This window comes from Saimiri boliviensis, chromosome 2 (assembly GCF_048565385.1).
Source record: "Saimiri boliviensis isolate mSaiBol1 chromosome 2, mSaiBol1.pri, whole genome shotgun sequence".
Taxonomy (NCBI): domain Eukaryota; kingdom Metazoa; phylum Chordata; class Mammalia; order Primates; family Cebidae; genus Saimiri; species Saimiri boliviensis.
The window spans coordinates 172,081,067-172,098,366 of NC_133450.1; the positions used below are offsets into that span (position 1 = coordinate 172,081,067).

The 17,300-nt window shown below is 42.9% G+C and overlaps 1 protein-coding gene across 1 annotated transcript in view; it reads right to left on the reverse strand.

Annotated features, from left to right (window-relative positions):
* Positions 1 to 17,300, reverse strand: part of SAXO1 (stabilizer of axonemal microtubules 1) — a 102,204-nt gene that overhangs the window by 4,603 nt on the left and 80,301 nt on the right. The window contains exon 3 of the mRNA XM_003928135.4: positions 8,454 to 8,656. Coding sequence (XP_003928184.2) covers positions 8,454 to 8,656 — 203 coding nt within the window. The remainder of the gene's footprint in view (positions 1 to 8,453; positions 8,657 to 17,300) is intronic.

The window sequence follows — 17,300 nt, forward strand, 5'->3', positions numbered from 1 at the left end:
TGATAGGAATTGCATTGAAGCTACAGATCAATTTGAGACAACTCTACCTTAATAGTATTGAATCTTCCAATCCATGAACATAGAATGTCCACCATTTTTGTTTAGATTTTAATTTCTCCCAGCAACATTTGGTAGCTTTAAGCATATCAGACTTGCACTTGTTTTTTAAAACTTCATTCGTAGTATTTTATTAATTTTGAGGGTATTGAGGACAGTTTTCTTGATTCCATTTTGATTGTCCATGCTAGAATATAGAAACAATTTTTATATATTGTTCAGTATTGATGTCTTGCTGAACTCATTAGTTCTGGTAATTTTTGTGGATTCCTTGATATCATCTGCATACAGGATGATGTTGTCTGAGAATAAAGACAGCTTTGCGTTTTTCTTTTGAACCTAGATACGTTTATTTGTCTGGTTGCTTTTTTTGCATTATTGCACTAGCTAGAACCTCCAATACAATATGGAGGGGAAGTGGTGAAAGCTAACATCCTAGCCTTGCTCTCAATCTTAGGGGGAAGCCATTTAGTTTTTCACATTAACTATGATGTTTTATAAGTACAGATTTTTTTGTGGACACCCTTTATCAAGCTGAGGAAGTTTCCTTCTAGTCCTAAGCTTGTTGAGAGCTTTTATGAGTGTTGAACTTTGTCAAATGCTTTCTGTCAACCAAGTAGCTTTTTTCTACTTTATTAATGGGATGTATTAATTCATTTTCTGATGTTACACCAACTTTGAATTCCTAAAATAAACCCCATAGATTTCTAATTGATTCTGTAATTGTCTTTTAAATGAATTAAAAGAAAAACTTATCTTTTTAATGATTTAAGAAGAAAAATATCTATTTACCTAATTACATTAACCAGTATGCTTTACTACTTTGTGTAGATTTGTACTGCCCTCTGGTATCATTTCCTTTTAGCCTGAAGGACTTCCTTTAGTATTTCTTGCAAGCCAGGGAGCTATAACTTCTCTCATCTTCACCTGGGAATGTACTTTGCCTTCATTTCTGAATCATCATTAGATATGAAATTCTCAGAGGATAGATTCTTTTTTTCTTTCAGTCCTGTGAATATAGGACTGTGAATAAAGGCAACCAACTGCCTTTAGTCCTCCATTGTTTCTGAAGAGAACTCGGCCATTAATAATGTCATTTTCCTGTATGTGATGAGTTCTTATGCCTCCTTCCAAATCTTTGTTTTTGGCTTTCAACAATTTGACTGTGTTATGAATAGATGGGGATCTCTTGTACTTGTCCTATTTGGATTGTGCTCTTGGATGTATTAATAAACATTTTTCATAAAATTTGGAAACTTTCAGCAATCTATCATTTTTCTGCCCCTTTCCTCTACTTTGGGGGCCATGATTATGTTAGTATACTTTATGGTATCTAAAGGTCTGAGTTTGGACCTTTCTCTTAATTTTTTTTCTGTTCTTCAGATTGCGTGTCTCTATTGAACTATATACATTTGTGCTGATTCTTAAGCCAGCTCCAATCTGCTGTTGAGCCCCTCTGATGAATTTTCTATTTTAGTTATTGCCCTTCCAACTCCAGAGTTTTCATTTAGTTCTTTATTATTTCTTGTTACTGATATTCTCTATTTGATGAGCAATTGTTGTCATACTTTATTTCTTTAAATACGCGTTCCTGTTATTCTTTGAACATATTTAAAACAGCTACTTTGAAATATCTGTCTGCTAAGTCTAACATCTGGGCTCCTACAGAGACACTTTCTGTTGACTGCTTCATCCCCCCATGCATGGGTCATACTTTCCTTTTTCACATCTTACAGTTTTTTTATGTAAACGTAAGGCTTTAGATGACATGTTGCAGCAACTCTGGATTCTGATCCCTATTGGGAGTTGGTTTTGCTTGTGTTTAGTGGCTCACCTGCACTAATTCCATAGTCTTATCTTCCCTGCAGTGTATGGCCACCAATATTTTTGTTCATTTTTTCTTTTTAATTAGTTTTTATTTTATTTTATTTTTGAGATGGAGTCTCACTCTTGTTGCCCAGGCTGGAGTGAGTACAGTGGCACGATCTCAGCTCACTGCAACCTCCGCCTTCCAAGGTGCAAGCAATTCTCCTGCCTCAGCCTCCCAAGTAGCTGGGATTACAGATGTCCGCTGCCACACCCGGCTTTTGTTTGTTTTAAGTAGAGACGGGTTTCACCACATTGGCCAGGCTGGTCGCAAACTCCTGACATCATGATCCACTCACCATGGCCTCTCAAAGTGCTGGTATTACAGGCATGAGCCACCATGTCTGGTGTCCTAAGGGTCACTCTATGTCAGCATAGTTTAGTGGTCAGTCAGTGATTGGTCAGAAGTTAAACTGAAGCACATTAAGCCAGTTAGGCATTCACACTTTCCCAACGGATCTGTGTGTGGGTTAGGAAAAACACATATAAAGATCAGGCAGTTTATAAGTCTGAATTGGCTTTTACTTCCTACTGGGGTTTCTCAAGTCTCCCCTACACAAGTACGAGGCCTAACACCCACCCAGGAATGCTGAGTTGATAGATGGGCTCCTCTCTGATTGCCCTTGAGCCTGCACACAGCCTTGCCCACATGCACAGCCTTCCAGACCACCAGGAATACCTATGAACTTATCAAGACCCACTGTGTCTGTCTCATTCTCTGAACTTCCCTGCTTAAATTTCTAGCTGGTTTGCTGGTCTGTTGCTTGCCACAACTATCACTATAGCCTCAGACTAACTCAGAAGTAGTCTTCCCTGATTTCTTGCCATTGAGATCACTATTGTTTTTATTGAAACCCCTGGGTATGCACTCTATTCCCAATCAAGTCAGGCCCCACTGACAGCAGAGCTGCTTGTTTACACAGCCCAGCCTGCTCAGGCAGAGCCCCACACAGATGGAACAGTGGGGGTGGGGATGGGGTGATGGAGGCAGCCCCAGAATAAAACACCGCAGACTCCCAGTGTTCATAACCAAGGTACCATAGTTTCTCTTTAATAAATACTTCTCAATTTTTTGCATACCAGTGGTTGATTTCCAGAGTCTAGAAATGGTTGCTTTTCACTGTTTTGTCCAGTTTTGTCACTGTATTTTGGGAAGAGGATTTACCAAGCTCCTTATTCCTCCACTCCAGAAGTCCTGATATCCTCCCCATCCCCTGGCACACTCTTAAGTTTATTTTAGGCTGATAATACTACCAACTATTATCCAAAATTGGCTTCATTTTAATTGAAAATCTAATCTTTCTCCAAGAGCCATTAATGGCTCTATCAGCATCTTGAAAGCATTAGGGGGCCTTAGAGGGAACCATCTTGCTGAATATAAACCACATGTTTCCTCCCCACCCCCACCCCCACCCCCAGACTTTAGGCCTTGCTGAATAGGGGCATCTACCTGTAGATGCCTACATACTGCCTCAAGGTACTTGGGGGTGGCGAGGACAGGGCTTTTCTGGCTCTCTTCTGTGATGGATGAAGTGTTAAGAAAACAGGTTCCTAAGCTCAAAGTTGCCTCATATGATTTCTGATGCCCAACAATATAGTTGAAACCACATTATTATCCAAGCCTCCCGGCTTTCTCCACCCAGCATTTATTACCAAAAACCTCCAGAGGACCCTGAAAAACCTCAGAATTTCACATGACAAACTATTCACATGCCAGTAAAGCCCTTCAGGGCCAGAGTGTCATGTGGGTAATTGGCAAGAACTTCTTTAAAAAGGATTCCATTCAATAACGTGCCTTTAAAAAAAAAAAAAAAAAAAAAAAAAAAAACAGCTAAACCTAAAGCTGAGCATCAAGTAATTACACTCTCAATCTTTCCAATTGCACAGTGTTTTGAAAATGTCACAAATTACAACCAAATGCTGCTAGAGCATATTTTATTGGTGGTTTTCTGGACCCCAGTAAAGGTGCTGGCCCTACGAGTAAAAAGGGGAAAAAAAGATTTTTTCTGTGGAACCAATGTAAGCAAAGCATACAGACAAAATATAGATAGCACCCATTGAAATACACACATTTAATGATCTTGGTCTTTGGTTTCTTTTGGGGTGGTGGAAAAAGAAAATCAATGTATGCTCATAAAACATGAAGCTTGCTATGTAAAAGACTTACAAAAGTGGCAAATTTTCACAAGACACAGACAAGTCACCCAAGGGCTGATACACCAGGAGATAAGGGTGTGGCCCCTCACAAACGCATGGGGTTATTCAGGACTGACCTGACTGCCTGGTAGATGGCATGGGCCTTCTCAATCCTCACGCCTGCTCCTGACCAGGACCCACAGGGTAATAGGCTGGGTGGGATTTGTGCAGATGTGCCAAACTCCGTCACTTGGAGCTCTTGCAAACAATGGTTCAGAACCATTCATCCATTTATTCCCTCACTTGACACACTTCGTTGTGTCATTCCCTGTGTTAGATGCTGGGAATACAGATGCTGGGCATTCAAGGCACCGTTTGGGCAGCCACTTTATTACAGGTGAGTGATAGAACAACTAAACCACTTTAAGTAATAGAACATAAGTATTTGTTATAGTCTGAATGTGCCCCAAAATGCATGTGTTGAAACTTAATCTCCAATATGGTGGTACTGAGAGGTGAGGCCTTTTGGGAAATGATTATGTCATGAGGCCTCCACTTTCATGAATGGATTGGCACTGCTGCACAATGGCTGGAGGGAGCTAAGTCCAGCCCCTTTTTTTCCTCTGCCTTTCATCACATGAGGACACAGCAACATGGCACCACCTTGGAAGCAGACAGCAGACCCTCACCAGACACCAAACCTATCAGCTCCTTGATTCTGAACCTCTCAGCCTCCAGAACTGTGAGAAATTTCTATTATTTACAAATTACTCAGTGTCAAGTATTTTGTTACAGCAGCACAAACGAACTACGAAAGTATTATTCAAAAAAAAAAACCTCTTAAGACACACGTTGCAAAATGGCACCTATAATCAATATAAACATAAATATGTTTCCTTTAGCCACATACTGATTTGTTTTAAAATTGGAATTTCAGAGGAAAACTATGATATCCAACCTCAAATGCGTATGTTCCAAGAATAAAAACCCTGTCCATCTATGCATGCCTAGTTTGAGCAGTGCAGTTGAGACTTGACTGGTGTGCATTTATTAACTCTGTTTAAGTAGGCAAGCAGTTAACAGGTACCAGAAGTTTAAGGAAAGTGAGGAAGAAAACAGGATTTTTTCAATTTTAGCTTTGTCACTAGGGAAGTCGGCCATTATATTAGTCAGTTCTTGCACTGCTATAAAGAAATGCCTGAGACTGGCTTATTTATAAAGAAGAGAAGTTGAATTGGCTGATGGTTCTGCAGGCTATACAGGAAGCATGGTAGCATCTGTTTCTGGGGAGGCCTCAGGGAGTTTTACTCATGGCGGAAGGCAAAGTGGGGAAGGCGTCTTACATGGCAGGAGCAGGACAGAGAAAGCGATTTGGGAGGTGGGGAGGTGCCATATGCTTTTAAACAACCAGATCTCAGGAGAACTCACTCACTACACAGTACTAAGGGGGTAGGGGGTGCTAAACCGTTAGAAACCATCCCCATTATCCAATCACCTCTCAAAGAGCCCCACCTCCAAAACTGGGGATTGCAATTCAACATGAGATTCTGTGGGGGCAGAGTTCCAAACTCTGCCAGCCATGATTCCATTTAAGCTGTGGAATATGCACTCTTCTGTAGTTTGAAAAAGGCAGCTTGAGACACAGCTATATGGACAAAGGGTGGGATAGAGGAAACTTGCAGTGAAAGAAATGAAAGCAACAGTACTGGTGAGGTGGGGTGGGGTGTGTGTGCATGTGTTGAGTGTTAAGTAGTTTGCTGGGGAGAAGCAGGGAGAACCTCTCTTTAAATACTACAAATAGACCTCCTCCATCCTTGCCAACCCCTAAGACAAGCAAGGAGCATTTTCCACTTCCAGACCTCTCCATGGACCTAGGGCAAGGTGGGAGAAAGGGAACTAAACTGAAAGGCAGTTGCTCTGAAGAGCCTCTCCCTATACGAAGATGCATAAACCTACGGGGGCCGTAAAGACCATGTAGAGGAGAGGTGAGTCTGCCACTGGATATGCCCTATCAGAGTCCCTCATTTCCTCCACCAATGGTAGAAAGTGCTTTTTACAGCTTCATTCCTCTAACTCACCTGCTCAATGTCTGTGGTGCCTTATTTCTGGTCTCCTTGTAAACACAGGATAAAAAGGGAGAAGAATGCATTCAGTAGAGGCAAGAGTGCCCCCCAACACCCTGCCCGTGATCATGCACCTGGTTGTATGGACTCCTTTGTAAAGCACCTGTGTGGTGCCTGCTGTGAGAGGGTAATTGGCAAAGAAAAAGACCAACAGATCCCTGCCTACTGGAGCTTAGAGCCTGGCCATTAAAAGCAGCATTAAAAGTGCACAATGAATGACAAGGCAGGGGAGAACAAGGCACCTAGACAGCATCCAATCTGACATAGGGAAAGGGCTGAGAATGTGATCTTTCAGCTGCTAGCTGAAAGATAAGTGCCAGATCAAGGAAGCAGAAGGATTCTATATAGAAGGCATCACATGTGCTACACAAATGCCCTGAAGCAGAAAAGAAAGGAGGAAGGCACCTGAAAGAAGGCCCTGAGGCTGGAGCAGAGGCGCTCAGAAAGAAGATACCAGGGCCTCCCAAGGCATCAGAGGAGGTAGTAAAGGTTTGGGTATTTATCGTCATAGCATCAAATGATTTGAAAAAGTAATGATTTTATCAAATGATTTTTGGAGGCGTTTTAAGCAAAGGAGAGGTCAGATCAGATTGCCATGTTTAGAAGACCTCTCTGCTCCCTTTCTGTGGCAAATGGGTAAGAGTTGACAAGACGGGAGATATGCTCAGGTGTGTGCCCAGGTGTAGACATGGAGAAAACAGGATTAGGCCTTTGCCAGGAGGCAATAGCAAAGGGGCAGGAGAGAGAGAGCATCTCAGCCATCAGTAGGAAATGGAGTCCAAAGATAGCCCACAGAGTAGACTTCATGGGGACGGACTGACCCAGGAGGGGCTGGTGGTAAGAAGGAGGGCTGAGGCATCAATGGATTGGAGGGCCAACAGGGCTAAGGACTGTCATGGAGGGAGGAGATCAGAGGACAAGTCTGAGGATAAGATGTGCACAAAGGCTTCAGAGGTGGGACCATTTCAGGGTATGATGACATGCAGAATGTGGCTTGACAAAAGGTAGCAATGCTGGAGTGTTAGAGAAGGAAGCTGAAGAAAACAAAAGGGCGGAGCGCAGGTTGCTGAAGAGGCCCATGCTAATCCAGTTCTCAGGTCGTAGAAAAATCAGAGAAACTCAACCATGCACAGGGTCCTCCAGGACAAGAGAATGAGAGGCCCTTCCAGGAGCTCACATCCCTCCAACATTCCTACCTCCACTGCCATCTTCACCCTAAATGCTTGGCTTGACTAAATAAAAGCGGCCCTCTTCACAGCCATTTAGGGGTCCATGAACTGTTTAGCACGTCCTCCTAGGGCAACGGTGGGTATCACAGGCATGAGTTATTGATTACAAACCTGGTCTCCAGGCTCATGGTCTCAGTCTTTGCAGCTGAGCTCCACAGAGTTGCTGTCTGCTTGCGCAACACATATGACCGTATCTTGTGTCTCCACTAGGCTAGAAAGTCAAGGGCAGGCCATTATGCTTCCTTCAGTTTCTAGGGCCACACCTCATAGGTAATATTAATAGATACTCAATAAAGAAAGAAGCAATCCTGTTTATATAAAGTTCAAAACTGGCTAAACTAATTTAAGGTATTAAAAGTTAACATAATGGTTACATTCTGGTTGGGGAAGGCGACAGAAATGGAGTAGTAATGTTATATTTCTTGATCTGGGTGCTATTTATATGGATGTGTTCAGTGAAAATTCATTGACCTGTGTAATTATGATTTAAATACTTTTCTATATGTATGTTACATTTTGATCTATTTTTTAAACAGGTGAATGAATCAATCAGTGGTAGAAACTAACTTAGCTTGAACTTGAAATGTTTCCCCCCAATATAGGACTCAAACTGCATGCTAAGACAAGAGTTGGCAGATAATTTGTTCAAGGACCAGATATTAAGTGTCTTATGCCTCACAGACTATAGTGTCTCTGTCACAACTATTCAACTTTGCCACTAGAGTGTAAAAAACAGCCATAGATATTTGTAAATGAGTAAATATGGCTGTGTTCCAATAAAACAGGAATACTGAACTTGGAATTTATGTCATTTTCACAGTCTTCAAATAATATCCTTTTGATGTTTTTTTCAATTATTAAAAAATATTTAAACATTCTTAGCTCTCCAGCCACACAAAAACAGGCTGCTGGCCAGATCTGGCCTGCAGGAAGTAGTCTGCCAACTCTTGCACTAAAGGGCTATGCACATAAAACACATTTCCTAGCCTGCACACAGGCTCAGCCTGTCTTTCCCCCAGTCTGCCCCTCTGTGCTCTCCCACCTTTATAAGTAGGCAAACACTCCATCTTGTCACTACATGGATATTTACTGTCCCGAGGTTTGATGGGGTCCACTCGACAGACAGGGTAGGAATTGTAATCTTTCTTATACGTCGTGAGCAAATCCATATTCTCTTCACTTGGGACGAACTGGTCATATTGGTGGACCTTCACTGGTGCCACTTTGTGAGGCCCAAAATCTCTCCTGTAAGGAAGCAAGTGCATGCTGTTGGGGTGCTTGGCTTGCAATAAGGCTGTGTTTTCCTCTCAACCCAACTCTACAAACATCTGCTGAGAAATCGTGTTCTACTCTACACGCCCCCACACTCCCCAAACTGTTCTTCCTCCTCTATTTCCCACTTTTGAGAAAGGTACCATCAATTTCTTCTCACCCAAGTCAGACACCTGTACACATCCTTGACCTCCTCCCCTCACGGCCCCAGAGTCTGTCATTCACCAGTGCCCCTCCACCCCACTGGTTTTTCTTTCCCCTTGCTCCAGACCCTGACCATTTCTCACTTGGATCAGGTGACAGCCTGCCACCTGAGCGTCCTCCTTTATTTCTCTCACTTCTATTCAATCCCCATAATGTGGCCAGAATAAACTCTCCAAATGAAAATCAGATCACTCTCTTTCCCCAGTTTTAAAAATCTTCCAGGTAAAATTCAACTTTTAAGAATAATTCATAAGCTTTCCTGGACCTGGCTCCTGCCTTACTCACCCTTATCTCTCAAGGTCCGCATCCCACCTGAGCACCCTCCACTCCAATCACAATGCCACCACTTTTGCACCTGCGCCTTCCAACTTCCTTCCACACAACCCCTTCAGTGTGGAGCTAACTTCCTTTCAGGTGCCACGGCCACCTTCTCCATGTTCCCAAAAGCTTCTCCTGCTAATATGTATCTCCTTCCTCTACTTAGCCTATAGAAAACCCAGAAAAGGGAAACACTGAAATAAATGGAGACCCTGAGTCCTTCATTTCTCTGCTGTTTGGTGTCAGTGCCCCCATTATTTCAGGGAGTATGAAAACGATAGGATCGAAAAAGTATAATGGTCTTCGCTAAACCGGAAGCAGTCCCTCCCCAAAGTATCCCAGATAAAAAGGCCCAGATGCTCCCTGCAACGCCCACCAGGAACCGCCCTAAGGAGCCAGGGCTTAGCTTGGACTTGCATTGCCCTCCAGGGCACTCGCAGCTTCCCATCTCTCAGTGCTAGCATTTCCCTCCAAAGGCTGTCTGCTTCACACAACAGACTGTTCTTGCCTGGAACCCATTTATCCAAGTGGACAAAGGGAAGGTAGATGTTTCCCCAATGGTGCTTGCCAGAACAGCCCCGTCAAGGGAAGGGGAAGGTTTCCGGACAGGAAAACATTAGGCCCAAACACCAATAAAATCCACTTCCCGGCCAAAATCTGGAGCAGCATTACTGAGCCATGCTTGACTAGCAAAGGTAACACGCTCCACTATAACCTGTCTTGCGTGAATTATACACATGATTGTCAGTAAACCCAAACCGGGTCCTGAAAATGCTTGGTGGGGTGGGAGGAGGAAGTTAGGAAGCAGGAGAATTAGTCTCTCTAGGGCTCTAAGGAGGAAATGGGAGATGCTTCAGTTGAACTCCCCTAACACCCTCTGGGTAGATTTTAAAATATATCATAGCAGCAGTTATAGGACATTCAGCCTGGGCTCCCTTCCTAGAGGCCCTGCTGTTAGCCTGAAGTGTCTGGAAGCTGACAGTGTATATCGGGCTTATGGAGGGAACAGACTGAACAAGAAACCAAAGGTCAGCTCCCACATCTATTCTTCTCCGTGAACGAGTACTACACACTCGTGGTCTGTCTCTTCAGCACTAAACCAGCTGCAGCAGGAAACTAAGAGGGTAAAGCCTTAGGCTGCAAAGACAAATGAAAATGCCCAGAAAACGCCATCTGAAAACCAGCTGAGTGGAAAGGGACTCCTGGTCAGAAAGTATACATTCCAAAGGGAGTACTCCCAAGGAAGTTGAGCTCTCCTCACTCCCAGAAGAGTGGGACGGATTTCAAAGCCACCAGAGACCACACATTCCTAAACCTTCATAAAAGCATGTGTTCAGTGATGGCTCCCTAATCCTGCACCCTATTCATTTCCAAGGAGTATCAAGAGGTTCCAAGGGCAAGCAATGAGGAACAAAGCTGGGTTCCTGAGCTGCCACACTGAGCCCAGCCAACCTCAGAGCACTTAGGAATGATTTCTGGTTGTGAGCCTGCCACTCTTGGGGATCCTGTACCCAGAGGCCATGGCAGCCTCTTCTGTAGTTACTCTGACCGAGAGGACCAGTTTCCTCTCAGGGATGCCACAAGAACCTCCCTTCAAAGGCTGCCGGGCTCTTGATAACTAAAGCACCCTTACTGCCTATCTCCCATGCCTTCTACTGGAAAAGAGCAGACAAATGCCCAAAACCGAATCCACCAGTTCACAGACTATCCCAAAATTAGTTTCCCAAAGACAAAAGCCAATCACCTTCTCCAGTACAAAATATAAGTTCCTTTTTAAGTGTTCCTCTGTGGTTTAATGTATTGATCAGTTATAACTAAGGCAAATGATTATGGGTGGTAGGGGGAGGCGGTATCTACTTCTGAAGAGAAGAAAAATTTTTAAGTTTGACTTTTATAACCTACCCAAACATAGTTACTGTGGCTTAGGAGTGAATTTAATCTGAATTTATGTGTTTCCTCATTATGTTTTTATGCTGAGAACATTCACTGAAACCTGTCATTAACCACAACATAACTGCATGTCCCCAATCACACGTAATCTTACAGCCTTTAAATTCATGTAAAAGAAAAGACTATATTTTAGTCTTCCCCAAAATTACTCAAATTAACTAGCTTTTCTTTTTAAGAACACTGGATCTCTTCTCTCTTTCTGTGGTACATTTCTCTGTGCACATGTGACGTGAACCAAGAAAAGGAAACCGGTCACAGATACAAGTTTCTTTTAGGTAAGTAGCTGTAAAAGTTATAGAGTAGGGAAGGCCAAGAGTTAAACTCAAAGTTAAGTAAAAGGTTGGAGTGGTCCTGCTGGGAAAGTTGTAACAACTTGACTTCAAATTATTTAGCAAAGCTGGAGAAAGGCGTTTGACAAGACTCTGACAAAAGGAAAGAGGAAATAACGTTAACAGCGAACTAGGTTCCTGAGCCTGGCGGTGGGAAATGAAGATTTTCACCATGACAAAAGGGCCACACAACACTTGTTTTAAACCTATTTGTAATGCTTATTTATTCAAACTTCAAGATTTGTTAGTATGTCCAATTTATCAGTTATATTAAGATGGAATCCATCTTAAAACGAGTCCTCCTCTTGCCCAGAGCCAACCTCTTTCCCCCTGCCCTCTTTCTTGGGAACCTCATCTTTAGACCATCTCCCCGACTGTGATTTTCCCTCTTCCTCCCTACTGTCTCCTTTCTCCACTGAGTGTTGTCTCTGATCTCCAAAGGTAAAGAGTAAAATAAGACAGTCCTCACTGGGCTCTATTCCCCGCCAGTTTTCCCTTCTCTCTTTCAGAAAGGGTGCTCTACAAGTACAGACTTGCTGTCCTCTCCTCATGTCTCACCCATCAGATCTGACTCCCCTCACCCTTGATACTCCAAGTATCACCTTGTTTTCCAGACCCAATCACTGCTTCTCATCTTTCTCCCACTGTGCTTTATCATAGTATCCATCCTCTCAATTTTTCTATACTCTCTCCCTTGACTTCTGTGATACTACTTCTCATGATCTGTTCTTTATCTCCTCTGTGAGGTTCTGCTCTTTGTCAGTTGATTTGACTGACTTCATTACTTCTACATGTAATTCTCATACTTTCCAAGGTCAAAAGGCACCCGTCTAAAGAAACTGTTCTGCCATCCTAAGCAGCTTGGGGAGTCCATCTCAATGTGCTGCAAAAGATCCTTGGCTGAATCACAGGGCTTGATTCGTGCCCCCAATCCTTATGGGACATAGAGTCCTCCTTACCCTCACTGTAACAGATGGGATTCCAAGCCCATGCACTCCAGGATCCAAGTTACACAGCACCTGTCTTCTCCTCTGCCATCTGAGCCCTCAACTCCCACTAGGACTGAGGCAAACATCTGTTAGCACTTCATATAAACTCCAGACAAAATATTTCAAACAACTTGAAAGATCTAAAGAGGTGGATTCTGGGGAGAGCCAATAGGTGGTGGAAGCGGAAAATGGCGCTGTGTGAGGCTTTGCTGATTATTTTCCATTAACTATGTAAGATTCAAAGCTTCCAGCCTGAAGGTCAGCTCCAGTCTGTGTCAGGCAGGGCAGCTAAAAGATGAATCTTTCTTGATTATCTTTTCTTGACTACAAAACCAGAGGACTAAGTTTGAGGCAACCACAGATGCTGGAAAATGAGGAAAGAAACCTGAAAATGAGACAGCAAAAAACAGGAGGCCCTAAATCCTGTACATAAACTGGGCCCAAATCTCTGCATGACTTCACATGTATGGGGCAGATTTCAAGCTAAAGAACTCAAATGAGATTGGAGCTGCCACCCAAGACACAGAGTTTGCATTCTGAACAATCAAATTACCTGCCTGCCAAAGATAAAAACACTCTTCGGAGGAATGCAAACAAGTATATAAGGTGTCCACAACATAGCAACATTCTCTCTGTATAAAAATCAACCCAAAATTTGACCCATGCTCAAAAAAAAAGATAATTATGGAGACCAACTCCAAGCAGACCAGACATTTGCAATTAGCAGACAAAAATTTTACAGCTTTTTAAACCACGCTCAACAAGGAAAGCAACATAAAGTCATAATAAAATAAAAGACAGGAAATCAGGTAAGAGAAGTAGAAACTGTATTAAAAAGAATCAAATGCAAATTATAAAACTGCAAAATATGTGAAACAGAACATTCACTGGATGGGCTTAATCACCAAATGCAGATAAGGAAGAAAAACTTGGTGAAGTGAAAACTAGATTAACAGAAACTCTCCAATCTGAAGGACAGAGAAGGGGAAGAAAGATTGGGGGGAAAAATGAACAGAGCATCAGGGAAAGAAAAATTGCTGGAAGAAATAATGACCAAAATGTCTGCAAATTTAATCAGAAATACATTATAGACAATTCAAAGGCTCTGAGATTACCTAAGCAAGTCCAGTGCTGAGAACTCTATCTGCACTGTGTTCACACTAATTCTCAGGCCCAGGCTAAGAAGGCTAAGTACACCCCAGTGGTACAGCTCTGAGTAGGAGACTCAAGTATGTATTTGCATAAAAAATATATAAAATTCAATAGGCAGTACAAGAGTCAAGCCTGCTACCAACTTTCTTGCTTCTTTCCTGAACTTTGGAAAGGATACCAAATGCCTTTTCTCTCTTAGCTCTTCCCTCCCTTACTCTCCTTGGTTTACCAAGGAGTCTTGTCACTAAGTGATAGAGTTGATGCTGCCAATTCCCTGTCCTCTGCCTTTCAGCCACACCCATCAAATTCCAACTCAATTCTGTCTCCTCACTCTGTGCCGCCATTCCACTCTACCCATGGTCCCTCTCCCTTTAGGATAAAGATCTAACGGCACTGAAGACTCACCTCTTTCTTCCAATGCTTTTCATTTTGCCCATCTTTAGGAGCTGGCTTAGCTAACAGAATGTCTCAAATTGGGGTCCAAGTGTTTTACATGGTGACATGCCTATGGGGAAATGAGGCTTGAAGTGCAAACCTCTTATTCATAAATTGATCTCAGGTCTATCTAAAGGCAGATTCTACACCAGAGAATTATCAAGGACTGCAAGAAACCATTTCACACTAAGAGTGGTTGGAAATCACAAGCATTCCCCTCATGGCACCTGCTGTAAATCCCCAAGATTTATGGCCAGTAAGAGTTGTGTGTAGCTGTAATCATGCCTCACGCTGCGATGATAACCTTTCCAGAAACCAGGTGTTTTTTTGTGTCTGGGCTTAATCACCAAACCCAGCCAAGCCCTGGACCACATAACTTTTTCGTTCAGCAGGTGGGAACCCTATATCCAACCTCAGAAACTAAGCAGAGTCAATGTTTAGATAAAGTAATAAGAGTCCTAAGAGCAGAAGGGTGACAATCTGTGCAGACACAGGGGTGTGCAGACACTGGGCTGATGCATCCCTTCCCCTGTAAGCCTCCAGGGGAACACCCAGATACTAGCTTCTTTACATTTCCTGAGAGTGGCATCATTTTGTTCTCAGTCTATGAAAAATAGTGCCCAGTATGGCAGGCACAGGGTTGAGAATTAATGAAACTGTGGTAGAAAGGAGAACACAGATGTCTTCTACTCATTTTCTCCTTATTTCTCTTTTTAGGGTAGGAAATAAAAAGAATTTCATACCTGCTCTTTTTCCTCCCCATGGATAACCTTGATCCTGCCACTTTTTTCTTTTTAAGGCCCTTATGTTGATTAATGGCTTATTTTGGAAATTCTTTCAGAATCTGCTTTCCTCTGCTTTAGCCACACTTGATGTACATGACATATATCGTTACTCCGGCTCTGGCAGGGGCAGAGGGACCTTCTGGGTGATATATTTGTTGTTGTAAGTGACACAAGGCAAGGATAATTTAGGACCGGTCAGAGGGTAAGTTTTTGTTTTGCGAAGTACCATCAGGAGGAGGCAGGGCATGGAGTGGCATATGGGGGCCTCAGAGCTAGGTGTCGGGGCAGGACTTCAGCCCCAGACCGAGGGTTTGTCCTCATTCTCCTAAGCTTGTGGGCAACTAACAAAGCAACCTGCAACAACAAACTTTTAAAGCATCCTTGTCTGTACTTTTAGGATAGGAAATATATCAATGCCTGAAGCCAACTAGACATTTCACAAAGTGTTTATTTCCTGCAAACTGGAAATTGAAAGATAAAAAGACCCACACCTGGAGACCGAACATGATTATTTGCAAGCCACATTTTAGTGCTATTCTTATCCTTTCCTACCAGTTACATGTCTCTGGTACATGTGCTTAGGACTCTTACTTGGTGTTGACCAGGGTTTCATAAAAGAAAAGCAATGCTCAGAAACTGTTCACGCTTCTTATTATGGTCTTTAGACTCTCAGAGACAAAGAATACTGTTTTCCTGGCAAAGAGAAGCCCAAACTTTAGGGTTTATATTCTTTAATAAGTCATAGGTTAAAAAAAACAGCTGCATAAATTATAATTTTTTAATACATCAGGACCCAGAAACACTGTGCTTAAACCAAATCATTTAAGGTAAATGCTTAGAATAAATGTAATCATCTGGCCTTGGCAATATAGCAAATTCTTGTTTCTACAAAAAGTTTAAAAAGTAGGCCGGGCACGGTGGCTCACGCCTATAATCCCAGCACTTTGGGAGGCCGAGGTGGGTGGATCATGAGGTCAAGAGATCGAGACCATCCTGGTTAATATGGTGAAACCCCGTCTCTACTAAAAATACAAAAAATTAGCTGGGCATGGTGGTGCATGCCTGTAATCCCAGCTGCTCAGGAGGCTGAAGCAGGAGAATTGCCTGAACCCAGGAGACGGAGGTTGCGGTGAGCCCAGACCATGTCATTGCACTCCAGGCTGGGTAACAAGAGCAAAACTCCGTCTCAAAAAAAAAAAAAAAAAAAAAAAGTAGTTGGACATGATGGCCCATGCCTGTATTCCCAGCTACTAGGAAACTGAGGCAGGAGGATCACTTGAGCCCAGAAATTCAAGGCTGCAGTCAGTGAGCTATGATCACATCATTGCACTCTAGCCATGGCTACAGAGACCTTGGTTTTTTGTTTTTTTTTTTTTTAAACAACAACAACAACAAAGTGGCCTGATAAAAATCAAGCATGAGACAAAGCCCTAAACTCCCTCTCATTCTCAATACCCTGCACAGTGGTTCCCACGAAGCTCAGAAATCCTTTGACTTTATTTCTCCCATTGTGGGTGCTCCTGCCCCAACACCTGGACATGGACTGCCCATGGATCTAGAAGACAGCAGTGTTGTGTAGAGAGGAGAACCTCCAACTCACAATCTCAACAGATGTTTCCAGTCCTATTCTGGGGAACACCTGAAGGCAGAATGAGTTAGAATGGTTTTGCTTCTCCTAGGCCATCTGGGGCCTTTATTAGCACAAAATTACGAGACAAAGGGGCAGCATTAGGAAGAAAAGTCACCAGGTCTTGGGCTCCAATGTGCAAGCATTGTGCTGGAACACTGAACATTCACCATCAGCTCTACCTCACAGCAATCCTGCCCTTCAGGGATGAGAACACATCAGTCTTTGAGGTCTCAGCTGAGGACAGAACTATACAATCTGAGACTGCCCAATCACACTCAAAGATGTTTCTGATCTACTAGACCACCAGTCGCAGGTCACTAACTAAGCTGTCCATGGCAGATTCTGTGAGAGCCTTGCCTATAGAACAACCCTGAACTGAGAATTTTTCTGCACTGCCTCAGTGCAAAGACCTCTGCAATACTGATATACTGAGCCACGTGCCTCAGCCACTGCACAGACCTAGAGCTAAACAATCTGAGTTTGGGAGTCAAGAATAATTTAAAAGGAAAAAAAAATTATTTCTTCCTATTTCTTGAAGAACATTCAGGAGAACCCCAATTCAAAATCTACAGCATAATTTTAAGAAAAAAAAAAAACCTCACTTTTTCTCTATTGCCAAGTTCTCTTTCACCACGCCCATCCCCAACCTACTCAAGCTGGCCTGGAACTTTTCATGTAACAAAGCCCAAAACTTGCTTTTCGGCAACATCCCCTACTCTTTCCATCCCATAAATATTTTTCTTAACCTCCAATCCTTTATTATATCAATCCAGCCTTCCCCCAAGAATCCTTTCTCTTTAACAGAGGATTTGGGAAAAACTGAGA